This window comes from Pinus tabuliformis, chromosome 7, assembly GCF_031772625.1.
Source record: "Pinus tabuliformis cultivar Carrire ecotype Pingquan chromosome 7, CPIR1, whole genome shotgun sequence".
NCBI classification, from domain to species: Eukaryota; Viridiplantae; Streptophyta; class Pinopsida; order Pinales; family Pinaceae; genus Pinus; species Pinus tabuliformis.
The window spans coordinates 1261148987-1261165020 of NC_142293.1; the positions used below are offsets into that span (position 1 = coordinate 1261148987).

Genomic DNA, 16034 nt, shown 5'->3' on the forward strand with positions numbered 1-16034 from the left:
GGTCTTGCTAGCAATATGTGACACACATCCATAGGCATCACATCACACATAATTTTGTCTTTGTAATTGCATAACTGCAACTCCACTTCACACTGTTCATTCACTAAAAATTGATATCCTTTTTGAAGCCATGACACCTTGTAAGGTGTTGGATGTTTCTTTGTCTTTAAATTCAACTTCTCCACCACTTATGTAGAGACAAAATTATCAGTACTGCCACTATCAATTATCATTTGATAACATTTTCCTTGAACCTTGCACACAGTCCTAAACAAGGTCTTTCTCTGTGCTGGTTCAACAACTTCCTTTGTTGGCTTTAACAAAACTTTGTTAACTACCAAAGATTCCCCTTTCTCTGGTACATTCTCTTCCTCTGTCACCTTTGCTGCTTCCCCTTCAGTATGAGCAACAATTACATTTCTCTGATTTGTCCCTATGTTTTCTGGGCACTCATATGCTCTGTGTCCTAGCTTGTTACATCTGTAACATCTGATTTCTCTTCCTCTGCCTTTGCCTCCTCTTCCTCTGGAAAAACTCCCTCTGCCACTTGCATCACGTCCTATGGGTGTATGCTGACTTGAGCTACTACTAGCTCCATATCTAGGTGCTGTAGACCTTCCTCTGCCACCTTGACTTCCCCTTTCTCAGAAAGTAACTTTATTTATGGCAGATTTCTTCTTCATGAGTTTTTCTTCAGCCTTCAATACCATTTGATAAGCCTCTTCTACTGTTTTAGGAGACAACACACTTATCTCATATTGAATCTCCATTCTGAGACCATTTACATATCTTGCAACCTTCTCATCTGTATCTTGAATTTGTCTAGCTCTTATGCTCACTTTGTAAAATTCCTCTATGTATTCCTTCACTGTCAAAGACCTCTGTCTAAGATTCTGCATCTGTCTAAATAATGTCTGTTGATAATCACTTGGAAAAAACTTACCTCTCAACTTTGCCACCATCCTCTTCCAATTTTTAATTGGTTGCTTACTAAGTCTCCTTCTTTCTGCGTGCACACCATCCCACCAAAGTGTTTCATTTCCTTTAAATTTTGTGACAGAAAATTTCACTCTCTTTCCTTCTTCTGTTTCTTCATAATCAAAAAACTTCTCCATGTCATTAATCCATTCTATCAACTCCTCAAGGTTTAAACCTCTTGTATAAACTGAAACCTCAAGTCTTGGTTTAGATGTGGATCTCAACACTGATTTAAAGAATCTCATTTCAGGGGTAACATCTACAGGTTCCTCTGATTCTGCAGCTTCAACTTCAGGCTCACTGACATCTCCATCTCTTTGATTTCCCATTTCTACTACTTCTAGTCTAGCTTGCATCTCTTGCATAGCTTCCAACACTTCAACATTTGCAACTGGTCTTCCTCTTCTTCGACCACCACCACATCTTCCTCCAACTGTGAAAGCCATGTTGGATTTCTTTTTCTAATCTTTGAGATCCTATTCAGTGTCAGTAGGCTGCTCTGATACCACTAATGGTGGTCTAGGTGTACGTGTCAATGATAATCGTTCAAATCCATAAACAATCTCTTCAAGCGCAGGTGGAAGTTCTTCTCAGATTTCCTTTGGAGTTTCAACCGTCTGCCTCCAAATGTAGTTATTCTGCTAAAACAACAGAATTGTTAAAATTATCCGAAATATGACAGAACTTCACTTACCACAGAACCAAAATGAAAATAACACTGTCATTCATAAACTTCTCGTGTCCACCTTTTCCACAAACCTTTACCTTTCCCACAGAACTAAAAGGAAACAAAGCTACAGTTTATAACTTCTTGGGTCCGAAATTTAGATTAAAGCCCATGTACTTTTTGACGTGATATCTGTCGGATCTCGTCACTTCATAGCAAACGGCTATGATCAATCTGGACTTCAACGGATTAAATCACAATTCATACAATATCGCATCCGATTTCCAAATTAAACCCCGTGCATGTTAACCACGTGATTACCGTCGAATCGACCTCCTTCAAGCAGACGGTCCAGATTAACTGAGTTATTAACTCAGTTAAATAATTTCTCGCGTCCGGTTTTAGAATTAACGTTCGTGCTTGTTAGCACGCGATCATCATTAGATATGTGTCTATCGATCAAACGGTTCAGATCATTTCCTAAGTTTCCTCAAGACTTTTGTCGGGGTTTTTCTCATTCCACTAAGAAATTGGACTTCCGCCAGGTTTAGACTAGTTCTAATTTATATTCTCCGTGACTCCGGGATTTAACCATTCATGCGCAGAATACACACAGACACAGAGATATTCCAATTTTTACAGTCTAATCCTCCACAGCCAAATCCAACCAAATCCCCTTACAATAATTCAAAACTTACATAAATACCAGTACATACAAACAATCTGATCGTCAATCAATGGATTGAATCTGTCTAATCCTAGATAATACCTACTCTACATGAAATTCTCTTCGAGAATCTCAACTAAGTCTAAACTACTTGAATTAATTACAAAATCATTCAAATCCCTATATTCTAGCTCTAATCCTATCTAGAAAGCTTTGTAAAGTGACAGCTAAAGGATCCCATTCCTTTGCTTGTAATTTTTTTTTTGGATTTTTGGAATAAAATTGAAGCCTTTTGTCTTCAAGCCTCATGCTCCTACATCACTCGAGGATTCCACGAAGATCTATTATATAAATGTTAATGTGTTAGCCAACATTACATAAAGGGCAGATTGTATACTGCAAAATTTGTAGCATTCCAATAAACACATCATGGAAACTATATAGTGAAATAGATCTAAAACAAGGAAAAGAAGAAAAAAAATACTCTATGTCTAAATGTATAGTAGAAAGAGGCATTGATGAAGCTTATGAGATGCGTTGTTTTAGTGATTCTCAAGTAGAACCCATACAAATATGCCTGAGAATCAAACCTGAGCTATTTGTGGTATACCAATAGATCACAACCTAACTGGAAACATGTCACCTAACTCTTAATAAGTGTTATTCCATTAATAGAGGACCTTCATTCATTACATGTATTTTTTAATTGTTCATCCTCAATTTTTTATGACAAGGTTTGTATCTATTAACATAACACTTTTAAGATTATAGAGTAATTATTAAGAAGTATGATCAAGCATACGTTGAGAATTAAATGATAGACATGCTTACCAGGATATGTTGCACATCCAAGCATCTTTTCTCGCTTACCTTTGTAGCTTGAAAAATAAGTCAATTTTGAAGAATGTTTCTTGATAATGAAGATGATGTCCCATTGTGAAAAACATGTTTACAGTTGTGATGCAACCTCAGGGAATGCCTACGAATTATTTTGATATCTAAATTTATCATGTAATTTCTTTAGTTTCTATTTTTCATCATGTTTGACAGGTTTGTAGTAGCTTGATATCCAATCTATCAAGTGAAAGAGGGGCAGTTGTGTGTAACATTTTTGACTTACTATTCACTTGACCATTTTTCTCATAGAAATTCTTGATGTAACCTAGTTGAAGGCACCAGTTCGCGTATTGTAGACCCATACTGATTACCCTACACAAACAAATCTGACAAATTTTAGTTTGTCGATGCGGGTTAAACCAAAAAACAACGGAGGGAAAGGGTTCAATGCTTTTTTTTTTCAAAGTAATTGCAAGAAAAACCTTAGACTTGGTTCCGAACTGGTTTTCCCTCGAAACTTAGAAATTCCAAGTGAGAAATTACCACAGGCAAAGAAATCCAGCAAATTTTTAGCCTGTTGATGTGGGATAAACCAAAAAGAAAGGAGGGAAAGGGCTCAATGCATATTTCTGTCAAAGTAATTGCAAGGAAAGCTTTACTTCACATTATCCTTGGTCATGAACCTCCTAAAAGTGTTATGTATTGCAGAGATGGTGTAGCCATAGGCTACGGTTGAACTAAAAAATTAATGAGCGAATTAGTTAAGCAACAAGAAGTCAATTATCAGATCAAATGGAGGGAAACATTGTGATCATCTAAAACTTGATCTCACGGTCCATAGTGAGGACAATGAGGACCAAAGGGGATTTCATCTCAAAGGAAACGCCTTATGGCGTAAATATTAGAACTTGTAAATAATACATTCGATAAAATAATGTAGAATGGAAGTGGGTTGTATGGTGGTGGCTTGTGACAGATCATTAGGCCATCGATTCTCAATTCAGGATTTGTCTAAATTGCAAGTTTGAACATTGTAATATTCACTTTTTAATTAAGGTTTTGTTTAAATTGCAAGTTTGAGCATTGTAATATTCACAATTCAAGTACTTTAGAGATTTTTAAAGATATTGAATTAATTTATGCATAGAATTTAAATAATAAAAGAAACATAAATCTACTAAGAATTATATCAACAAATTTAGAAAAAAACTAAACCATAGAATAGTTAGCATGAAATAATGTTTTTCACAAATGACAACGTGTATATTTTTGTTTGTACATTTTTGTTATATTCTTTATTTTTTTTTTCAATAATTATTTCATAATTTTAAACCAATTAAAAAATATAATATTAAATTTTAAATATTTAAAACCAAAAAACTCCAAAATTTTAAATAAGTAATTTTCTTTATGTAACTTAACCAATAACAATATTAAAACCTAACACAGGGAAAAAAATCAAAAACTTCAAATGGTTTAAATTATTATTATTATAATATCAATATTCGCTATTATTATTATTATTATAATATCAATATTCGCTTCATTCGTTCCTAATAAATAATTTTCAAAGAATTTATAGAAAAAATTATAAAATATTATTAATATTTTAATAAATTTATAAAATTAATTTAATTTGCTTTAAGTCTTAACCAATTGTTATATTACCAGATTGATAAGACCAATAACAATAATGAGAACTGCTATTATCACTCTCAACATTAATCCCATAAGAGCTGAAGTTTTTGCCTGATGGGTCGCTTCTAATTTAATTTTAAAATTCCTTCCCAACTATACATTAATTAAGCAATTTTTTTATTTGTATGAGAACCATACATTAATTTTGAAACCCTTTATTTGTATAAGACTTTACATTTATAAAGCAAAGAGAAAGTGTGCCCTCGGAGACGCAATATTTGTTATTATCATTGAAGTCGACTCAAACCACTAAACTTAAACCTAACCTTAAAGAATAGATGAGGTCCAAGAAGTTCATCTGTAATTAGGATGATGCTGCATATATATCCTTGTAATCCTTCCAAAGTTTATCGATATTTACCATGAATATCGCGGAATAATCGCAAGTCCCATCCATCGCAACAGTTTCAAATTCATCTTGGCAACAAAACGAAGGGCAACAATGTCACCGTACTCGAGAAAGCAGGCAATCACATTGACGTCCTCATCCCACTTGTAACCACTGCCGCGCTTAGACCAGTGCGATGGGACAAGCCCCCCGGTGAGGTGAATATAATCCGTAATGCCTTTAATCAACCCTAACGGCGCACCGCCCGTGCCATCCCACTACCAAATGCAGGCCACCTCATGTTACAAAACACCAATGATCTCAATCTTTACGTAGCCTTGGTAACTGGCAACTTACTTAGCGCTAAAATGGATTTCATCGTTGCTCTTGTAGGAAATCCTGCTCATGTTATCCACAAACAGAGTGATCCCCTCCACGTTCTACCTGTCGGTGGATGATTTCAAGTTGAATCTTTGCCAGATGAATTGGTTGGCATTGCTTATTATATGTCGGGCCTTGACACTCCCTATCTCATTGTAGAATCTTGTCCTGTCGTCGCTACCCTCAACACTACCCTTAATGGTGTTGTCACGGGCGTCACTATAAACCAATATTATATCACGTGCGTTCATATTCGGTCATTAAAAATGGAAAAATCAAAAAATAATATATTGGGGTTATAATGAGGGCCTAAATGGTTTTAATATACTATACAATAATATATATAACCTAAGATATTGTTTATACATATTTTTGACCAAGTGGAGGGAAATAATCGGGCTACACTTCACAGGTGAGGGAAAGAGTTGCATTTTGAGCTGCAACCCACCTGCTTCTGCTCATTTGAACCCTAGCACTCGTTGAATTTGGAGCTGCAACCCACCTGCTTCTGCTCGTTTGAACCCAAACAGCGTTTAGCTATCGAGTTTCTTAGGACTTGACTGGGTTGCTTGACGCAGGACCTTCCTGACCAGAGCCTTCGCGTCTCTGCTCTTCGTTGTGTTTTTTTATTATTGATAGAGGACTTTTTCCTAGCTGTGACTATCAGTGTGCTCTGGATCTAGGAGGGATCAGACTCGATCAAAGGACGGGAGGGCCCATTGTCTCAAGTTCAGGTATTTATACACTACCAAAACAATCTATTTTGTAGGTCCTGACTTTTGGGTATGTATTTGGGCAAGGATAGTCTAACTCTGAGTTAGATTTCAGGAGAGATTTCAAAGTGTGTAATTAAAACTACAATGGTGTAAAAATATATTAGCTACATCTATAGAACAAAGTTGATCACCTGCCAACTTGTACTTCTTTGGTTGTGACATTAAAGAATACGACACAGGTTGACCTTCTGACCTTAGTTTGATTAACAAAATAAACAAACACTGCAAAATTTTGCCACATTTTGAGGTTACTAAAACATATCAACAAAGGATGCAGAACAGAGGTTTTGTGGCAAACACGATGGCTAATAACTGGAGTAGCTATACAAGGACAACAATCGTGAAAGGCCAAGCAACAGCGCAAAATTCTTTGTAGAGATCTAATGGTGAATTTAGGGAGAGAGCAGTGGGTGAAATTTCCCATACCTTGTCATCTCATATCCCAGTTTGCGGGTGGCATCCACAGTGGATGATTACAATTGGTTGGAAAATCACTACTTTGCAGGTATTCCACATGTTTAATTTAGTTTTAAAGATTAGTATTCAGTTATGACTTTATTTATTGCGAATTCTGAATGAACTGTACTTTATTTTATGTTATGGATTATATATTTTGTGGAATGTACACTTAAATCTTGTAATTGGTAATGAAGTAGACGGAATTCTACGGTAGGATTCATAGAGCATTATCAAAGGTTATTTGGATCGAGTCAGTGCCTTGCTGGCCAAGGAAGCTTGGTATGTTTCAACACCCATATCCTTAATCTCCAATATAGTGTTGTTGGGTAAAACTATAAAATAATAGTCACTCACTACAATTAATCAGCTAGGAACTTGATTTTAATTGAACTTGGGATATATGGAAGACACAATTGGAGATTCTAGATTATATGTTCTTCTTTATTTGAATATACAACTATGGCATTGATAATTTGAGGTTGTTTCCAGGGGTTGGCCTTACCAATGAAATCAATGAGTGGTGGAAGAAAAACCTTCTCACACAAGTTTTCAACCAACCAAATGCACTATCATGCCCCTTTAATCATATTCAACGCAAGAAATTTTGGGCATGTTTCATTTTTTCTTGTTGTCTATGACAAACATTGTTCTACTATTCATGGGGATATTAATTTTCAAGAATTTTTCTGTCACAATTCCCTAAAATCTTTTAGGAAAAATGCTTGTCACACACTCCTTCATCTCTATAACAATGTTTTCTTATATTTTGGAATTAATGATTGATTTAGATTTTGAGATGTTTGATAGTGTTATGCAAAAGTGGGACAATGAAAATGATATTGCTATTATCTCAAATTTGAATATCACACTTTGAATATCATGTAGTTCATACCCTTGTTACTGGGCACTTTTGAATCAATTTGAAAGGATCTTGGGTCATTATGAAATGATTTATTTTATGAGGCTAATTCATATCTATCTTGCATTTCCTTTTGGCTCATTTAAGGCACATACTAGCCCTTTCCTAAGGCCCTTCTCGACCTTTATGAGACCCCCCTATCTGAGGCATTTTTGTATTAATTTCAGGCCTGTTCTAAGACCTATTTGGGCCCTCTTCTTGGTATAACTCAGTAGTATTTGACCTAAGTATTTTCAATGGCATCTCTGTGAACAAAATTTGGGATTATTTTGAGTGAATTTGGAGGAAATTATTGTGTTATCTCTCTATGGTTTCTAGAATAATATGATGCTCATTTAAGCCTCTGTTCTGGTCTCTTCTGAAATCAATCTATATATATTTAAAATACCTCCAAGGCACATTGTTTGTAGCCTTATCCTCACCTTTTGTAAGATTTATCATTTCTTCCAAATTTGAAGGGTTTGTTGAGCTATATCTGGAACTCTCTAGAGTTGCATCTAGGACTAATCAAGGGCTTATTCAAAGAAATGATAGAAGCATGTAAGGAAATGATGGCTATAATCAAATCATGCCTTTCTTCTGAAATAGTTACAAGAAGTCTACTATTGGCCATCTCAAGAGCAGATCTCTCTTCACTACTGGTATTGGTGTGTTTTCTTAAATTTCAATTTGATTTTATGTTTAAGGTCAAGATCGCGCTCAGTTATGGCTTCCTTATTAGTTTTGAAGGGGTTTGATTGTTCAATAGTTACTGAATGCTTTGTGTTTTTTCTTCTCGGCAAACCAAAATTGGAATCAAAAATATGGCGGCAAAGCCCAACAGGCCCATGGCTAGCAAAGGTATTTTACAGTGTTCTGCTATCCAAACCCTGTACCAAAACCTAATATCAACAAATATGTAATACATCTTTATTAGTGTTTATATGAATATCAATGGCTCTATATGACTAGTGTAAAACAGAGATCGATTTGATAGAGCTTATATGCATGCTCTGTGATGTAGTGGTGACGCGAGACGAAATGAGGCCTAGAAGGGTTTTATTAGACATTGGGAACCTAGGGTGCCATGCTTCAAAACCCAAGCTAGAGTAATCAAGCTTTTTCATTCCTAGAACATATGTAATTTTTTTTTAAATTTGCAAAACCCTTATGTAGTACTCATGTTTTATCAGCACATAGTGGAAACTTCAATTTTATAAAGAATTTTTGATTGTGAGCTTAACCTCTCTAGTCAAGCATTTTTCTCTAGCCATATGCTTATTCAAGCATTTTAAACCCTCTTCTGGTGGGGATTGATGAAGAAAAAAGCTATATGTGATTCTTTGGGTGTGTAATTCTATGTCCACATGAAATCTAGGAAGCAGAATCAGCTTGCTGATAAGCAAATGACAAGGTAAATTCAGCTTCCCAATATGATGCTCTGGTCTTTTGCAGATATTTTGGGGTTTTTACCAATTAGAGTTAACAATTAGAATTGGGTGTGTAGGAGGTTTGGTGTCGATGTCAAGAATACGAGTGCTACAACAAAGTCATCATCCATGGTATGTACATCATCCATGGTTGTATAAATTGTGTGTGATTAAACAACTGTCTGATTTATTTATCATATATCAATCCCCAGATGTTAGTATGCAGCATGAGGTGAGTGATTTGAGTTCACTACTACTAGGATTTATACGTTGGCCTCTGTTTCAAATCAGTAACTGCATGTGGATATATTGAGGTCAATAACAGGGCTCTTTGCTTGCCTATTTAGTTGGGATGGTTTACATGTATTTATTTTACATCTGTTGGTTTTGTTTTCCTGCCATTCAGCCACTGGGGCCACAAAGGAACAAAGATGAAAATGGAAGCATTAGATCAAATTTAGTTTCAAAATCCAAGCATGTAGCAGGTTCAGGAAAAGCACCTGGGATTTCTAATCTTGGACCCTTACATACACGTGAATCAATTTCAGGAAAACTGCCCAAGGTTTTGAATGTTGAGGTCTCAAGTAATGATCCATCGAGTTCAAAGATACAATGCAAGCCTTCTGCTACTGTCTCTTTGGTAAAAACATTTCAGCTTCAGGGAGGTCTTCTACTACTAGCCTCTCAGGTAAACACGCTTCAACTCCAGGGAGGCCTTCTACTAACCTCTCTAGCAAATGTACTTCAGCTTCAGGGAGACCACCAAAGCCTTCAAATGTTGACATCTCAGGCAAACCTACTTCAAATGCATCTAAGTCTAGGTTCTGCCCACCTGTAGCTAAAGGTGTCTCAAGCAGAATGCCAATGAATGATGCATCAAAAAGGAAGACAAGGCTTCCACGAGCTTTTACATCAACACTGACTGCTAGAAGTAATGTTAGGAGCATTTGGTCCACTGCTCTTATTTTAGCATGTGTAGATGGTTCTTTTTATTAACATATTTTTACTCTATTCTTTTGAAAAAGCAAGTGAAGGGTTTATCTAATCCATAGCTCCAATTGCCATCCAATGGTTTCTATTAGACAACTTGCATCTAGAGCCATTGAGCGGGATGCCATGGAAGAGGAAGAGGACTTGCCCGACATTAACGAAGCAGATAATGAAAATCAACTTGCTGTAGTTGAATATGTTCAAGACATTTACCATTTCTATTGGTATACTGAGGTATGTCCCTTTTGTCATGGGAGCCTTGCAAACTGTTTTTATTGTATTCGAAATAACAACATCTTGTCTTGGAAGAATACACTTCATTTAAACAATTTAATTAGACACTAGATTTCCATTGCATATAGTATTCAGTGATTACATGTGAGCAGTGTGTGTCTGTGCCATACATGAATATCTCCACTGGAAAATTAAAGTGCCCACTTAAGCATCATGGAAGGTTATAATTTATGAATGAGGACAATAGGTCAAGCATTGATGTGAGCCTTGATCCATGTCTATAGTTTAGATTCAACTCTGAATAAATGACTGTATGTCTAATTTGTTTCTATTTTGGTCTGTTGTGTTTGTTATATTGCACGCATACGACAATTTATTATCAAACTACATGTCAAGCCAAGTTGATATCAACCAGAAGATGAGGGAAATACTTATTGACTGTGATGTACTTGATTAATACATATCGATATCTATTTGTTTCTGTAATAATAATTTTTTTTGTACCCTTCTGAAGATAATTTTCTAACATAAACAATTTGCACTTTCAGGTGCATCTAAAATTTGATTTAATGGATGAGACACTTTTTGTCACGATTAACCTGATTAATAGATTTCTTTCCGTGGTGTACACTATTACGAGAAAGGATATTCAACTAGTGGGGTTGAATGCGATGCTAGTTGATGCCAAATATGAAGAAATTTGGGCTCCCAAGGTAGTAAATAATCACAGGAGGGAAAGTTCGTTGTTAAGTTGAAATTTTGTATTGATTTGTTTTGACTAAAAACTTGTTTCTTGTGCCCTTGATTTGGCATCTAGAATAAAGCTTCACATTCGAACTCATTTTCCTTAAGGGCTTTACAGGTTAAGGAACTGATTACAATCTCAAACAATGTTTATACACGTGGTGAATTTCTCTCCATGATGAGATTTTGTTTTCTCACATTATTATGTCATACTTGTCTCCCATATTTCGAGCTTTATATTTCTAATTGTTTAAATAATTCATATTTGGAATTGTTATCTTTGCTCATGTTTATGGTATGTTTCATTTTCTTCAGGAGAAATTGATGCTCAACAAATTAAGATTCAATTTGGATGTACCAAATCCCTTTGTTTTCATGAAAAGGTTTCTAAAGGCTGCTCAGGCTGATAAACAGGTATTCTACTTTTCTTGAAATTTTTATGAATATTCAAATGGCATTGAGCCTCAATTATGTTATGAAATGCATTGTATTTTTGATATGTTGCATGAGAGGCATCATGCACTATTTTGTTCTAACTGTAAATGGGATCTTTATAAATTTAATGCTCTTTTGGGTTTGTTTCCATGGATTAGCTTGAGAAGCTGGCATTCTATCTTCTTGAACTATGTTTGGTTGAGCATGAAGCATTGAAATGGAAACCATCTATGTTGACAACCTCAACTATATACATGGACAACACATCCTGCAAAGGATGCCAACTTGGACAAGACTAGTAGAAACATGTGCACTATAGAGAATCAGAACTCAAGTAAATCTTGAATCAGAACTCAAGCAAAGTGATCGGCTCATTGGTTTACTAGCTTTCTTCATTGAACTAACAAGAAAATTTGTCTTGTGAAGGGTGAGAACAGACGTTAGAAGGCTTCTATGTCGCTCTTTATTTTGTAGGACAAATTTACATGATATATTGATTGGATATTATGTCTTAACTTGTGTGCTTAGATCAATTTTAGATAGTTTACATAATTGTAGATGTTGCACATGAGACAACTACCTATGGCTAGGGGTATGGCAGTTATCAATAGACTGATTCAGTTGGACATGTTCTTCAATTCTATTCATGTTAGTATAGGAAAAGATTGTGGCAGAGAATTCGGTGCTCATTTTTATAACTCATAATGATCAGGAATTCCATGGTTTTGCAACTTTTTTAAAGCACAACCATCCGTTTGAGAGGCAAGCCACTCAACATGCTAAGCTATGTTTGAAACTATAAAATGACATACATTATCAGATAAGTTATATTCTGATTTTTATTCCAATTCAGAGATAAAATAGTCTGATATATAAAAGAGATGTTTTCAGTTATGGTCTTTATGTGATTGTTTTAATTTTGTTAAGATCAACTTTGACTCTTTATTTTGAGATTATGTGGCCTAGGTATTCCATCTTCGTTTTAACAAAAGAACAAATCAAAATAAATTTGTGTTTCTACCAAGATGGTCAATACCTGTTAATTGTCTTTAAAGTGTTCTTTTCATGATTTGCTACAAATGAGAAAATAATCAAAGTGTATAAATACAATTTTTTTAAGACATAGTTGGAAAAGTCCATTCATGATTGCTTAGAATTAAGAACTTTGGTTAAACTGAATGGCATTACCCTTGAATTTGTAATGTCCTTCGTGAGTACTAAATATTGTTTTGCAAAATCACGTTGTATTGTGAGTTGATAATTCCTTTATCTAAGGTATAATTTTTAGAAATATTTGGTTTCATGAAGTTTATTCAGCATTTTTGTTTATTACTGGAATCAAAAATTTGTTTTTATTATTATCTTAATCTTTGGTAATCTGAAATATTTTTTTTTTGGTACTAGAATCAGTGTATCAGGGATTTTCCCTTTTATTAAGAACTCTGCATCTCAAAATATCCCAAATTAACCTTTCTATCTCTATTTTATGGTAATGTTGATCTCCGTATTGCTTAACATTGATAGTGCTTTCTAGTGGCAACTCCATGGGTAGGTCTTATACTGGTTTAGTTCTGTTATCTCAAAATTCATGGAACATAGGATTTCCATTTGATAAAATAAAATGTCAGCTTGAGACGCCGGCATTCTATCTTCTTGAACTATGCCTGGTTGAGTATGAAGCATTGAAATGGAAACCATCTATGCTGGCAACCTCAGTTATATACATGGAAAAACACATCCTGCAAAGGATGCCAGCTTGAACAAGACTGCTTCAGAAACATGCACACTATAGAGAATCATAACTCAAGTAAAGTCATCGGCTGATTGGTTTACCAGCTTTTTTCATGGAACTGACAAGCAAGCTTGTCTTGTGAATGGTGAGAATGGACGTTAGAAGACTTCTGCGTCACTCTTTATTTTGCAGGACAGATTTACATGATATATTGATTCGATATTATGTTTCAACTTGTGGGCTTAGATCAATTTTAGATAGTGTACATAATTGTAGATGTTGTACATGAGACAACTACCTATGGCTAGGGGTATGGCAGTTAACAATATATTGATTATATACTGATTCAGTTGGACAGGTTCTTCAATTCTATTCCTGCTAGTATAGGAAAAAATTGTGGCAGAGAATTGGGTGCTCATTTTCATAACTCATAATGATCAGAAATTCCATGGTTTTGCAACTTTTTCAAAGCACAACCATCCCTTTGAGAGGCAACCCACTTAGCATGCTAAGCTATGTTTGAAACTATAAAATGACATACATTATAACATAAGTTATATTCTGATTTTTATTCCAATTAGGAGATAAAATAGTCTGATATATAAAAGAGATGTTTTTGAGTTATGGTCTTTATGTGATTGTTTTAATTTTGTTAAGATCAACTTTGACTCTTTATTTTGAGATTATGTGGCCTAGGTATTCCATCTTCGCTTTAACAAAAGAACAAATCAAAATAAATTCTAGTTTCTGCCAAGATGGTTAATACATGTTAATTGTGTTTAAAGTGTTCTTTTCATGATTTGCTACAGATGAGAAAATAATCAAAGTACAGGAAGGCTTGGAGGTGGATCTTCTGCAATACTCTGTAAAAGAGTACCAATGACAAATTTCGTAGCAGCAATTTTAATAAGCTACATAAAATCACTATTTCCTCTTACGGTTGCTTTATCATTATGTAGATCACCTCCAGTTTTATCTTCACCGGTAGTTTCATCATCCTTCTCTTATTGACATCCTAGATTAACTGATTAAAAAACCCTAATATTATATCTGTGTTTGCCTGTTCTGGAGTCATAACTTTCAACACCTTGAATTTTAGGGCAGGCATCCAAACTTTAAGAAATTTAAGAACTCATCTCACTCCCTCATCTCCCACATCTGCATCATCATTTTTATTTGTGTCAGTATCTGAGTCTTCAGTAGCTTTATTTGATATCGAAAAGGAAGCATCTACATATTGTCCATTCTGTTGTAAGTAGATCACCTTCTCCTTATATTTATGATCATTGTCTTTTGTTACGAAAATTTCAAACAAAGGAACGCCTAGAGCTCTTGCAGCCAGCTGCCTTGCATTATAACTCTTGGCAACATATATCTCATGTTGAGAATAAATATGGATAGTTCTTCCATATGGATCATTTGCACCCTCTACCAAACCAGCCCACCATCCAACCTTGTGTTTAATCATTCCTTGTAAACTTAGAGTACAATGATCATATGATGGCACCAATATAAGACCTGAAGTGCATGAATAGTTCCCTGAAAGAGAATTATCCCAATTTGAAGAAGTGGAAGGTTGCTCAATGATGTGTATTGCCTGGATTTAGCCTCCTATTTCCTTTGAATCCGGATAAAATCTTCCTTTCCCATATAATTTATTCGTAACACCTTGAATCTGGTTCAGAAGCCCAAAATTGTGGAAACGACAGAGCCCACCCAATGGAAGATTTTTATTGGGTTGCGGTTAACAGGACAAACAAAACCATGAGAGGTGGAAAGAACCAGTGGTCTCTTTGATGATCTATGTTGTGATTTGGAGTGTGGCCGAGAACTAGTATACTTGGGAGATAATTGGAGATTTTCAAACCATCATAATAATAATCCTGTGTAAAATCCTGAGAGTAATTGCAACCTTAAACACCAAAACAAAAATTTCTCATATAAATAATTAAAAAAAAAAATTATATGTGATAACAGGTCTAAGGTAAGCTTTTAGGGCCGTAGGTGGAAAATTGCATGGAGAACTGTTTGAGGGCCAAGAGGCCTACTGTAGTGCATTCTCTTCAAGTTGCATGTGCACAGAGACTAGCGCAGGTGGAGAAAAGGGTGTTAACCCTTGAACAAAGTTTGGAGCTCTTTCTGTAGGAAACCGTGGGTTGTAGGGTGCCTTGTGTAGGTTTCCAAAGGGACAACAAAAGAGATTCGGTTGTGTGGATAAGGGTAACATAGATTATTTTCAATTTCTGGCAAAGCTTTTCTCATATCATTTCATCCTTGGGCATTTAAGCCCATCTTGCGAGAACCTCCGTTTAGATAATCATTATATAAAATCTTGGAAGTTTAATCCCATGCTTCTCAATTGGTTTTCAAATTTGAAATTCCCATATCATGCTTTTCAACTAATTTTGGTATTATAGATGTTTTCTCTGATATAATTTTGTACATGCATGTTCTTTGGCAGATATTTTTTGTAAATTTGATCTTGCATAGGTCACTTTGTTATAGGGCGATAAGGCTCTTGGTTCTTGGTGTTCAAGACATTACTTTAATATTTTTTTAGCCTAAATTTTCAAGTGATTCTCTGATTATAGAAATTCCAGGGTCATTCCTATTTCAAGGAAGTGATATTAGTTCTTAATATTGTTTCCATTGTCGTTTCTATTTCCTATATGATGTTACTTCCAATGTAATCACTCATTATGTAAAAGAGACCTTAAGGAGAAATCCACTATATCTAGATTGAGTGGGCCTAATGTTAAGAGGATGTGTTTCCTCCTAAG

General features: G+C 35.1%; 1 protein-coding gene and 1 long non-coding RNA gene across 3 annotated transcripts; one reads left to right on the forward strand and one right to left on the reverse strand.

Annotated features, from left to right (window-relative positions):
- Positions 1-5204: 5204 nt before the first annotated feature.
- On the reverse strand, positions 5205-5807 carry LOC149252002 (uncharacterized). The gene is made up of 2 exons (XM_089454051.1): positions 5697-5807; positions 5205-5453 (listed from the first exon to the last, which is right to left on the reverse strand). Exons 1-2 carry the CDS (start codon positions 5805-5807, stop codon positions 5205-5207), a joined length of 360 nt encoding a protein of 119 aa, XP_089310177.1.
- Positions 5808-6945: 1138 nt separating this feature from the next.
- LOC149252003 (uncharacterized) lies at positions 6946-12302 on the forward strand. 2 transcript variants are annotated; one of them, XR_016266040.1, is made up of 4 exons: positions 6946-9251; positions 9526-10050; positions 10202-11248; positions 11403-12302. It is a non-coding gene; the product is annotated as an uncharacterized LOC149252003 (long non-coding RNA). The 2 variants fall into 2 exon arrangements; XR_016266039.1 differs by having other exon boundaries at positions 9526-11248.
- Positions 12303-16034: the final 3732 nt, after the last annotated feature.

Excerpts from the sequence above, each read along its gene's own strand:
- LOC149252002 (XM_089454051.1), bottom strand. The coding sequence starts at position 5,807 with ATGAACGCACGTGATATAATATTGGTTTATAGTGACGCCCGTGACAAC. Across the intron at positions 5,454-5,696 it reads TCTACAATGAGATAGGGAGT|TGGGATGGCACGGGCGGTGC; the intron begins GTCAAGGCCCGA and ends TGCATTTGGTAG.